The sequence below is a fragment of the Dreissena polymorpha genome, chromosome 16, assembly GCF_020536995.1.
Source record: "Dreissena polymorpha isolate Duluth1 chromosome 16, UMN_Dpol_1.0, whole genome shotgun sequence".
Lineage (NCBI taxonomy): Eukaryota > Metazoa > Mollusca > Bivalvia > Myida > Dreissenidae > Dreissena > Dreissena polymorpha.
In genome coordinates this window covers 5998025-6011354 of record NC_068370.1, presented here as the reverse complement: position 1 = coordinate 6011354, position 13330 = coordinate 5998025, and the positions used below count along the sequence as shown (strand labels likewise).

Genomic DNA, 13330 nt, shown 5'->3' with positions numbered 1-13330 from the left:
GTCCAAGGACTATAACTTTCCCAAAAATCAATGGATCGGAACGAAACTTACATTAGCCCAACATTCACAAAATCAGCTAAATATCTGGAAGCGTTTTTTTAAACTCTCAAATACTATAATTATAGAGAAGGCCATATCTTCGCTAAAAAACAAAGGACCGGGATGAAACACGCAATTCATCTGTAAGTCATGTAGAAAGACTCACATACCAAAAAAAATCAGCTAAGTATTTGGAAGGATTGTGTAACACAAAAATACCTTCCCAAAACGGACTGACGAACTAACTGTGCGACTACTATATGCCGACTTACCGAGGGAAATAAAAATGTCATTTATTTTGTTAAAAATATGTTTCTCCGAATAGATTTAATTGCTGCCAGTTGACACCCAGATTCAAGTCTGGACAAAATTCTTAAACCTTTTATATCAGCACGAGAGAGAAAAAACATAAATATAATTATATTGATCATGTCGACACATATATACGCAATCCGAAAAACAGTTACTTATATTCGGCTTACATATACTTACTGACAGAGTCCAGATATGAGGTGGGCGTGGTTGCCCATGTTACACTGGATCTTCGTAAAGTACTCGAGAGGCGAGTGTGTCGGGGGTACACCGTCCACCTAGAGTAGCGACAATGAACGTTAAATTGAGCTGCGGTCTGGAAAAACTAGGTATGATGCATGTGCGCAAATGCTGTCCCCTATTCGCCTGTGCAGTCCACACATAAACTAGATTTTCGTGTAGAAGCGACTACCTTGAAACGCAAAATTCCATACAAGCGGAAAGTTTCGTCTCTGATTAGCCTGTGTGAATTGCACAGGCTTCCTCTTGCATAACACTTGACGTGCATGCATAAAACACAATTTGCTAAGCACGAGGCTTAAATAAAAGTATAAAACGACAATCTTAGTTATGTGCTAATTAATTACGATGTTGATAGCTATTATGATGAGAATAATGATGACGATGGTCATTATGATGATGGCAATAACATGACGAGGATGATTTCTAAATTGATGACGTTATTGTTCGGAGGGGGGCGGTGGCAATTACTATTATGTTGATAGTGATATTGGGGATAATGATACAGTTGAAGATGACGATGACGACGCTTCTCCTGAGTCTCCTGCTGCTTTTTATGCTGAGGACGAAGATGACAATTATGATGATTATGGTAATGGTTTAAGGGACACATGTGTTAGGTTCTTATGAAATCGATAAACCGCTAGTGATGAAAGAACTTACTAAATATAAATTGAACAAAGTATTAAGCACTACAAAAATTCGCAGCCGCTCTAGACAGTGTCGGAAAATACGCACTCAAAGCTAGCTTATAGTTACAAAGCCCCCATACCTTGAGGTTGTACACGTCTATGGATGTGACCCAGAGGAAGATGGCTCGTATCTTACACAGGTCGTCCCAGCGTTCATTGTTGCGTGTCAGGTACTTGATCAGTTCGTTGAAGTTTCCCACTAGTAGCTTCGGGGGCGCCTAAAGAGGACATTGCATGTGAATATCACACGATAGCTGGAAAGAGGACATATGGAAAAGAACCCCATGAACTTTTGGATGAGAAAAAAATCTGAAAATTTTTCCCTAATGAATTGATTATTGTTAAATTATCAGAGGACATTCTAAGTGAGAGTAATACAAAAATAATATGAGGCTTGCTCTGAACACTGAGGCTTACTGCATGTGCGTAAAGTTTCGTCCCTGATGTTCATGTTTCGTCCACACAGGCTTATCAAGAACGACACTTTCAGCTTTGATGATATTTTTGTTAAAGGAAAGCCAGTCCTTAGCGTTTAGTATGTATTAGATATATTTAGACCATAAATGTGTCACATACAATGCACTATTAATGCGTATTGTCCATTTATCACAAACATACTACATTAAATAATGCATTCAAAGTTTAACTTGAAACACTTCATGCTTGGCATAAGATTGCTTGTCTTTAAAAGGCATTTACCCCATCACGAACTACAATATTACGAGAGAGCACGGTTCCGAAGAAAGACCATATGCAATTGCATTAATTACTTTTAAAAAGAACTAATGCAGACTTAAATGGCCATTATTCTTTTTTAAGTGACCCTTGAAGAACTTGTTATATAACGAAACAATGCAGACAAATGCAATTTTATTGATATCTAAAACTTATTCTGTAGTATAAATCCATTATAAGTGAATATTGAAATACGCCGTAACATTACATCTAATTGCGAATCGCACTCCTGACTGAAATGACATTTGAAGAGGTCATTTAACTAACAAATCCTGACATGGAAAATGATATTGTGGAGTACATGGTAACGAAACATTGAAACATGCTCCAGACATTACTTTACCCATTTATGCGTAGTGGACTCTCCCTTCCTCCTAAATTGGATCAATTTATTTTTTCAAAATTGGGAATGTCTAGTATATATATTTATATATTTAGAATATTTCTTACAGAAATTCTATAATGCAAACAGCGCAGACCCTGATGAGAGGCCGCATCATGCGGCGTCTCATCTGGGTCTGCGCTGTTTTCCAAGGCCTTTTTTCTAGACGCTATGCATAAATGGGTTAAAACATGCTCCAGACATTACTTAAGGGTGTCACTGAATCATATTGCATTATCGAAAACAAAAATATAATGTGACCGGATTCATAGACGCGTATATTTAACGTGGTATACGTCCCAAAGAAAACAAATTAGCCGGCTTCTGGCAAAACCTGTGCATTCCTAAAGGCTTATCAGGAAATACACTTTCCGTCAAGACTAGATTTTCATTTATATTTATAAGGAACTTCCTTTGAACTAAAATTCCATAAAACCGGAAAGTGTCGTCCCTGATTAGCCTGTGCGGACTGCACAAGCTAATCTGAGACGCTAATTTACACTCATGCATTAAGTCCGAATTTTCCAAAGATTAACTCCAGTCTTCATATGGCTCGGTATCACGATTCCATTTAGAATCCGTAATTACGACATACAACCTTGTATTAACAACTAAATATCTTTATTAATACCTGTATTATTACGTGATAAAGCATTGGTCCGAAGCACTTAAATAGGTGCCATAGGTCTATACAAACGTCGTCCCGGTTGCGGTTGGCGAATATGGTTAAAAATAAGATTACTTTCACATCCATATGTTATTATTTAACATCGTCTTCCGGGTTTTCTAAATATATAAATGAGTCGCACTCTGAGGAAACTCGTTTTGAACAATGCATGTGCGTAAACTGTCATCCCAGAATAGAAAGTGCAGTCCGCACAGGCTAATAACGGAACACTTTCCGCCTTGACTGGATTTCCACAAAGTAGTGGCTTCCTTTAAACGAAAAATACCATAAAATGGGAAAGTGTCGTCCCTGACAAGCCTGTGCGAACTGCACAGGCTAACCTAGGACGATAATTTACGCACACGTTTCAAACATTTTTTTCAACATAGCGAGAGTACATATTTAACCAATTTATGCCTAGCGTCTAGAAAAAATGCCTTTGCAAACGGCGTAGACCCAGATGAGACGCCGCATGATGCGGCGTCTCATCATGGTCTGCGCTGTTTGCATAAAGGAATTTCTGTAAGAAATATTCTAAATATAGAAATAAATATACTAGATATTCCTCTTTTTTGGAAATAAATTGATCCAATTTAAAAGGATGGGGGAGTCCACTAGGCATAAATGGGTTAAGTCACAATGTGGTACAACCATTACTTACATTGAGCACATAGTCGTCGACCTCCTTGTAGCGTTCTAGTGAGAAGATGTCCGACTTGAGCGTCCTGGGGGGTCGGGGAGGGGGGATCTGAGACCTATGGTAGTTGGGCGGGTCTTGCTGCTGACCGCTGCGCGCCCCCTGAGGACCGAAAATGACCAAGTGACCATAACCACTCTAAATGGTGGCATTGCAAAATAATTAAGCAAGTCGGTTTTGAATAGTTAAATATTTCAAGCTGTTCCATGTTGCTCTAAATTTAGTGTTGTTTTAATTTGTAAGGCTAAAACTCATATACGAAAAAACATGATATGGTGGTTATTATGTATTTTGTAAACACATATTTATAATGGTAAATAGCATACACCATAAGCACATTAATAATATGATTTAATCAATTAACCAAAGACGTTTTTCTCTCATGAACATTAAATAAGTCACAGATAAAGATTTTTTAAATAAACATGATCATTAATTGTTTGCGCAATATGTTCCGTTAATTATGCGATAATGGGTCTTATGCTATATGCGCCCAGAATAGCTCCAGCCTAGCCTTCGCGTACGCGCAGACTGGTCAATAGCTAACCTACCCGCTTATAAATGAGACCATGTGTGTGTGTTTGAGATTTATTTACAGGTCGTCCAGCGTCTTCGCGACTACAGATGTATCGAGCTGCCAATAAATGAGCCCACGAAAACTTGGCGTTACTTTATAGTGACAAGAGAAGCTACTTAACGGACTCCGCAATTGCGCAGATTGGTCTGGAGCTACGATAACATAAGACCCATTTTCGCATGACGCGTCTCATATGTTACCGTGAAAATAACCAACTTGTTTATAGAAAGGTTTCTTTCAAAGAGAAGGTTAATAACTAAAAAAGGTTTCTACGATAGAGAAAGTTAATAACTAATAGAATATAATCACCGCACACAAAGTTATATTGAATTTTTAGTAGAAGAAATATCATTTGTTTTGCAGTTATTCACCTGTAAACAACTTACAAAGACAAGTTTATTTCAACTTAAATCAAGATACACATCTTCTTCAAAACACAATCCCTATTTAAATGATTATAATAATTATCACCATCACCACCGCCATCATCATCTTCATTATAATCGAACGTGTTCTTTTAACACATGTGTTGTATAATATAATACTAAGTACTATATACACCAAAGCAATATCAGGGTTGATTATTAGAAAACATCAGCATTATGTTTTGGTCGTCTGGGTGCTTTGTGGGATGGAGTCTATTCCAATGTTTACATTTACCTTATCTGTAAAATGTGATCCAAAATAACGATCGAAATCCAGTGTTTTTAACATTACTCAGAACATTGCAATACTTAGTTGTGAAGAAAACTGTTTTCACAAAGCTGTAAAGAAAATATTGGATAAATAGCATTTTCAATTCGTATTATAAATTATGGCTTACAAAATGTGATTCCCTGAAATGGAAAATCTATAGAAAATCAGTAAATTCAGGACAGATGCATATTCCGTTCTTTGTGCATAGTAGTTTTCACTTAAAAAGGTAGTGTGTTGGATAGACTGAACCCATTCAACTGTACAGAAACCAATGCAAGGCCAAACAAGTCAATTTGTTTCCACTTACATCGTAAAAGAGTAGGGTTGGTACGTTGGCTTTATTTTTTTAGGCGTGGACTTTCTTAACGATTCCCAATTAAATAACAAGATGCAATGTCATGCAGAAATCTTTGAAATCTGGAATAAACATTCTTGTTTAAGATACTTTAAGATAAAAGTTATTTAAATGAATTTGGCAAAAAAAATATATAAAACTCAACCTTAAAAAAGTGTAGGATCCGCACGAACAATGAGGGTATGTTGGGTAAGTGGAAACAAACAACTTTCTATTAACGCTAACCAATCTGCTGTTCAGACGAAGATGACAATAATAACGATGATAACAATTTTCTGTTCTGAGGATGTTTAAAACGAAAAGAGCTTTGTGAATGATCGACAAGTATTATTTTCCGCTGGCCAAGGTGTAGTTCATGCAACGTGATGATTTGCTACGTTTTGCTCATGTGTGTGCGTTCGTGTGTGCGTTTGTGTGTATAAGTCGTACCTCTGGATACCATTCGTCCACCTACGAATAACAATTTACATCCTTAAGTAACATATACAAGCCGGACTGGTTACTGTAACTTCTCGCTCGAACCACTAGCTGCCCTCACCATACTACATAAGAGTCGCGTTCGGAGAAAACTGGGCATAATGCATGTGCGTCAAGTGTCAAGTAACGACACTTTCCGCTTAAACTAGATTTTCGGTAAAAAGGGACTTCCTTTAAACGAAAAATACCATTAAAGCGGAAAGTGTCGTCTCTTATTAGCCTGTGCGGACTGCACGGGCTAATCTGGGACGACACTTTACGCACATGCATTTTCCCAATTTTCACAGAACAAGACACACATAGGAAGTACACGAACCGCAAATGTAACGTCATCATTGCATGGAATAACTACAGGTGCGAAGTATAATTATTATTCGGCATAATTTTTAAAACGATCATGACCACGTAACGTCACAAATACACAGTAAACACGTTGAATTGTCAACGCACAACAAACGCAATCAATTGATGATGCAAAACAAACTCTGAATTCTTAAAACAAAACATATTAGCTGTGCAACATGCTGTAAGAAAATATCAGATCATTCAGTTAAATTTTATCTCAGCAAATTACTTCCAGATTCAAAATGAAAAGAAAAAAAAACAAGACGTCAACGCATATTAATGACAGAAATCATTAAAAGTAAAATGTCGTCATGTGGCTAATAAGAGTTATTTAAACACCACCAGGATTTACAAGCACACACGTTTCGACGTTTTCTAAGAGGGAATAAAAAACACTGGTCACCATCCAACAAAGGCCTGCTATTTGTCCATGGTAACAGCTCTTGGTTATCTTGGTTACCTACCGGTGACGATGATGTACTTTCGTCACTGGATGTGTGTCCATTGTTTTGCTATATTTAGGAACAGAACAGTGACATGAAAATAACACCGAACAGTGTTGTGTTTTCAGACGTCAAAAGTAACATAAAACATATCAACACGACCAAGAAAATCGTGTTCATTAGAAATCGCGTAAAAATTGTATAAAATCAAACGTTCGTACAATTTATGACAAACAAATACATGTATTCAACCAAACATACATCTTCGTTATAGTGTTTTTTTTTTAAAGATTTGTTATTTAGATATCTAAATATACATTTATAATCGCCATGTTTACGTTAAACGTTGCTTGAAATGGTTTCAGCGAAACAAAAGTACACATCCAAAAACAGCAACTAAGAAATCAAATATCTCATACGAAATCATGAAAGTGTTTCATACATGTTGTTCATGACGTTTGAAATATAACGAAACAACTTTATGACAATGCTCCGTGCATATGGTAATAATATAAAAATGAACACAGCGCGTGTCTACACGTGATTGTATATTTTCCTTTCATGCATTTAATACCACAATTTTATTGAAAATGTAAAAAAAGCTTATGACTTGTCAATATAGTATATATTCATATATTCATTTCTTATATCTGTAGTTGTATAATTGCCTGTCGTCATACCAAGGGGAACGAGTGATATGTACAGTTGTACACCATTAAAGCTGAATTTCATTCGTCAAGGCTAAATGTGTCTTGTTCTGAGAAAACTGGGCATAATGCATGTGCGTAAAGTGTCGTCCCAGATTAGCTTGTGCAGTCCGCACAGGCTAATCAGGGACGGCACTTTCCGCTTAAACTAGATTTTCGGTAAAAAAGGGACTTCCTTTAAACGAAAAATACCATATAAGCGGAAAATGTCGTTCCTGATTAGCCTGTGCGGACTGCACAGTCCTGATTAGCCTGTGCGGACTGCACAGGCTAATCTGGGACGACACTTTACGCACATGCATTATGACCAGCTTTCACAGAACAAGACACATTTAATAATAACAATTCGACAATCAATCCGACAATGGCGAAAGATAATCTTGTATTTGATAATTTCTGTGAATGCATTAACTGCAAATGGCACAGATAATGTGAATTGTATTGGTAGCAGAGGAGTACATGTACTTCGACACGTTTCGTGATACATTGAAAAAACTTATACCGAATATATACACGGAAATAATAGTAAGTTTAACCGTTTTCACACACATATTACAGTGGATTGGTACATGAGAAAATGCCTGAGAGTTTTTTTACGCTGCTATCAACCGTGGAAACCTTGTCAGTTGTGATTCAATGACCCATCTGAATAAGTCTAAGTCAAGAACAAGGCCAATGTCAAGGTCAAAATGAGGTCAGGTGATGTGTGTGTCGAGAAAGTTCATATAAAAAAAATCCATGAAAGGATCAAAGCAACAAGTTTTAATATCAGAAGAAAAACGTGTCATATTCGGTTGACACAAAAATTGTACCTTGCGAATAACTCAAAGTAAAAAATTGGGTCAATGCAAAGGTCACATAAGGTAAAGGTTATGTGGGTGTGTTGATAGGGTTCAATCTACACCTGCATTAAATCTTTTTTTAGGAAGCGTTATTGATGTTTCACATAAACTAAACATGTTAACCCATTTATGCCCAGCGTCTAGAAAAAAGGCCTTGGCAAACAGAGCAGACCCTGATGAGACGCCGCATCATGCGGCGTCTTATCTGGGTCTGCGCTGTTTGCTTACAGGAATTTTTGTAAGAAATATTCTAAATATAGAAATAAATAAACTAGACATCCCTAATTTTGGAAATAAAATGATCCAATTTAGAAGGATGGGAGAATCCACTAGACATAAATGGGTAAACCTCGTACGGACTGACCCACGGACGGGCGCATCACCACATGCTTCCCTCATCAATATATGCATGAGGTATGAACAGGTCATGTTATGAAAGGGCCGCAGTTTTTTAATGTTGCATTATGTTATTTATTAAATCATCGTCATCTGTTTGTTTTCATTTGAATAACACTAGTCAGCACGTGTGCTAAGGTAATTGCTGCTTAGAGCAAACCCATTTTAATCCAAAAATACATGTTATCAATAGTTTAACAACATCAGTTTAAACAAAGTGTAAATGTACACACTTATTATGGGAAAAAAGCTTTTTGTAAGAGTGAATAAAATTATTGTTTACACTTTATCCCCATTTTAGTATTGTATATATCTTTGAAGAAAAATCCCTAACAATAAAAAACACTGATGATAAAATATTTGTAAATGCTAAAAAAAGATATTATTCTGCGAAGAAGCTAAAGTTGTTGTAAAACTATTACAGTTTTAATGTTTTAGCATTATTTACATTAACTAAAACATGTTTAACGATCGATCACGAATAAGACACATGTACACTGCATGAACACTAAACAGTAACCAGTTGTTATATACGTTTGCCACAGTTCCCAACGGACATTTCTTACCACCCACGCCGTGGTACTATTCCCCGGCACATATTTCATCTAAAGTTGAATGAAAATACAGCTATTTACAGTGGACAAAATAATCTAAAAAGGAAAAATATAACATAAAACTGGTGTAAATGTAAAATAGTAGTGAAACATTAAAACAACACCAAGACACTGTATGCACTAACATAAACAGCTGAAAAGCAAAACTTAGCTTAACAGAAAGAATTATAGATAGATATTTAATGTTTTTTTAGCACGATTTTTTATGTGTTTTTTTTCGAAGAATCGTTTAGTAAAATATAGTAAAAAGCATCAATGCTAAAAATCTGTTTATAATATACATATAAATATTTGTGTAAAAAATACTGGGGGTTTCAATATATAAAAAAAGTTTTTTAGATGATGCGCTTTGTGTATGAATTAAGCGGAACGATATGCCAACGAGCCTATGTCCACCATGCTTGGATGCTTTAAATAAAGCTTCATCAAATTCATATCTAAGTTCCTAGTAGCTTTAACATACACGTTGAACATCTCATATTACTAATCAAAGCGAAATAAAAACATGATAAATTATCTGAGAAAGTACGCATGTCTACCCAACAGAAATGCTGCATATGAAATGTAATAAAACTCGGAAAATTAGTGTCCGAGATCAAACGCGACAAGGAATTACTATTCAAAGAAAAAAGACTCGCTGAAAAATCAATGGGACGAAACGAATTGGAAATATGCAAAACCCACCATACAACGAAAGTGCATGTAAACTTTTAAGAAATCAAACTTCAACAACTCCCAGTAAAATCCTCGCAACCGAACGACCTGAACATGATGCATACGATATAAGCATGCATGCAAAGTTTCATCAAATGCTGATAATTAATAAGTGTCTAAGCTCTGGCGCGAAAACGACAAGTGTGACGGCCGGAAAAAACGGCAGGACAAGCAGACGGAAGACCATCGAAAAGGACGTAAATGATTTGTTATCGGGGAAATTCGTTTCTGATTCACGCGTCAAAAGTAAAAATTTTACGGACAAAGTGGCGACGATATACTCCCCATTTCGGGGAGCTTCTTAAGCTTGGGAATAAAAGGCTTAGGAATCTAAATAATATGAGCCTTGTTCTGAGAAAACTGGGCTTAATGCATGTGCGGAAAGTGTTATCCTAGATAAGCCTGTGCAGTTCGCACAGGCTAATCAGGGATGACACTTTCTGCCTTAAGTTGACTTTCGGTAAGGAGGGACTTCCTTGAAACTAAAAATACCATAACAGCGGAAAGTGTCGTCCCTGATTAGCTTGTGCGGACTGCACAGGCTAATCTGGGACGACACTTTACGCACATGCATTAAGCCCATTTTTCTCAGAACGCGGCTCATATTAAGATCTACACAAAGTATTTCTTAATAACGCTTTTCAATTTGTTTTAACAAGCACTAAAGACATACCGTGGATTCTGATGATGTCGTCATCGAATTTGTGATGTCACTTTCAAAGCCATTTTCTTGTTCCTTTTAATTTATTTATATGACAAAAAATATGTGTTTGAGGGAATTTGTATGTATCATAGAAAAAACGTCCGGTTAATTGTAATTAGTTTAAATTAATTGAAATGCCGGTTTACGAAAAGCTTTATTTAGAAGATCTTATATATAAGAAAAACTTAGCATTTTTTTCTAGGTAGAGATTGTCTTGGACAGAGTTATATTATATGTGGGTTGTGTGTATTTTTTTTATATAAATATATCGTAATCTTTGTCAAACGTTATCGTGAACAGAATTAAACGGTTGATACACCGTGGATCATATCAATGTCATGTTTATTATAATGTTGTTGTTCGTTTGTTTTTGAACTTACGTTTGTATAATATTCGAAATTCGAGTGCTCTTTGTCAGGGTAATCGTCCTATCATCCGGTTAATATTTACATATATACAAAACAACATTGGTTTAAGTAAAATATAGACAATAGATGTAGCGTCCACGTTTGTTCGTAAAGCATATCATTTCATACGCGTAAACATGGCGTATTCACAGGTGAAACAAAAGTGCGATTTTCAACATGTCGTCACCGATAACACGTAAAACTACAAAACATTACAGCCACTGTTTGCATAAAGAAAGACATGTATCTACAATGAATACACTCTCTTCTTTTCTCCGAACAAAAACATATATATATGTAACACTATTTAGGACGCCGAATAGAAACTAAGCAAAACCGTAAAGAAATACCAGTAAAAGACAATTAGGTAATGTTTATATATACACCATGTGGACCGTCATTGATAACTATTTTTACGTGAAAATAACGATTAGTCAATCAAATGTAAAGATCTAAAACAAATGCGTTACTGAATTTTCTTCACAGAATTGCGCTAAATACAATGCTTGACACACGAATGAAACTATTAGAAGTTAATGAATAATAAATATGCACCATGCATATGCTGCCGAGTAAGTGATCAAAACAAGAAATCTACAAGTTTAATGTTCTTTTAATTTAAGAAATCGGTTTATCTAACTTAAGGATTGTAATAAGTACGAAACGAGTCCGTTTAATGCAAAAACCTGAGTAATTAATCACCAATTCCAATTTTAACCACATCTTCCAATTCTGAAGTACGAACACCAAAGAAGGAGAAAAACACAACTCTATCACATGTTTAATTAAACAAAATGTAAGACGCCGCTATTTTTGGCTACATCTAAATACACGACATACCGTGGGCTCCGATGTTGATGTCAACAAATTTAAAACGTCATTTCCAAACGTGTGGTCTTTTCCCTTTTAAATAATGTATTCGAAAATAATGAACATTAATTTTAATAAATATATACAAGATAAAGTTTGAGTCATATGCACGTTTACATTCTTTTAGGATTTATTACGCGTTTTCGGGACGCTTTCATTTTTATAGAAGCAAGATACAATGGGTTTATAAATTATGACCCATTTCAATATGTTGCATCTGATCAACTTAATTACAAGCAAGTTTGTTCGGAATTCAAGTATTCTTCGATGAATGTCCCTTCTGTTATTTGCATTAATGTGCCACAAATAGCATTCCAATAACAAACTGACAAGGTAGCTATCAAATTTGAACTGCAAATGTTGAAAATAGTGTTTAAGAGATTAGTTTGCAGATTAAAAAAGGTACTATTCGTTAATCCGAAATGCTTAATTTTGTAATTGAAGTTCACAATTCAACAACTTTGTGAAGGAGTCCAAATTAAACTAACAACTGTCACGTATTCTGATTGTGAATAATAGAAAACCCAAAACACTAAGCATAAGGTATCAATATTGATATAATGAAAATATTATAAAATCAAAATCATCTAATTATTTCCCATATTTGTGATCGCTCTTTTAAGGAAATCAACACAGTGGGTATCACAGCGATGAGTTTGGCTTTAGTTTAGTTAAAAGTTAGTTGATTGTGACCTTTAGTTAATTCAATTAAGTGCACTAAGTCTATGTAATTACTTTGCTATTTAATTATATCTCATTCGGTCAAATTGTGTACAGATCAAATGGTTTCATGTTAAACAATACAATGTGAATGTGGCCTCAAAGAGTTTTTCTTGAACATTTCTTTATAAGAGACACTTACTTAAAAGTTACCGATATTAAAACCAGTTACATATTTCAGGATTTCAAATTTACTAATATAAATGCGCATGATTGCCATATACGATCTAACTTATAACAAACTATAATGTTATTCACCGGGGTTATTCTTATGACGTAACACATGGAGTCATTTTGTTATTATTATTTATTATTATAAAGCAAGTGACTACGGTGCATTCTTAAAAAGGAAAAATGTGTGAGAAAAGTCGTGTATTTTCTGGCCCCGATTTCTCGTAGATTTTAGGTAATCTGACTCAATTCACTAATTTCATTTGTTCATACATGTATTTTTATTTTGAAGTTGATGGTGGTGTAGAAAATGGTGTTTATTGTGTTTAATTCAAATATAATGTTCAATTAAAACTTGTTCTGTCGTCAAATTGAACATTTTTTAACGTATTATTGCAATATCCAATAAAATAGCATAAGCAAATTCTGTTAAAACAAACTTTCCAATTATAGAGAAATCGGTGCCATGTTATGACATAACGTTTGCGAGAGAGGAAACTTCATGCGAAGTTAAAAAAGTTTTTAGTAT

The 13330-nt window shown here is 35.3% G+C and overlaps 1 protein-coding gene across 6 annotated transcripts in view; it reads right to left on the bottom strand.

Moving 5' to 3' along the window:
* LOC127862250 (uncharacterized) overlaps nucleotides 1–13330 on the bottom strand; it is a 65323-nt gene that overhangs the window by 16355 nt on the left and 35638 nt on the right. For 3 of the 6 annotated variants that reach the window (XM_052401296.1, XM_052401297.1, XM_052401298.1), the window contains 4 exons: nucleotides 6679–6726; nucleotides 3729–3866; nucleotides 1364–1501; nucleotides 532–629 (listed from right to left, as the gene is read on the bottom strand). In XM_052401296.1, coding sequence (XP_052257256.1) covers nucleotides 532–629; nucleotides 1364–1501; nucleotides 3729–3866; nucleotides 6679–6726 — 422 coding nt within the window. Of the gene's footprint in view, nucleotides 1–531; nucleotides 630–1363; nucleotides 1502–3728; nucleotides 3867–5821; nucleotides 5843–6678; nucleotides 6727–13330 lie in introns of all 6 variants that reach the window. The other 3 variants (XM_052401299.1, XM_052401302.1, XM_052401300.1) reach the window with 2 other exon arrangements.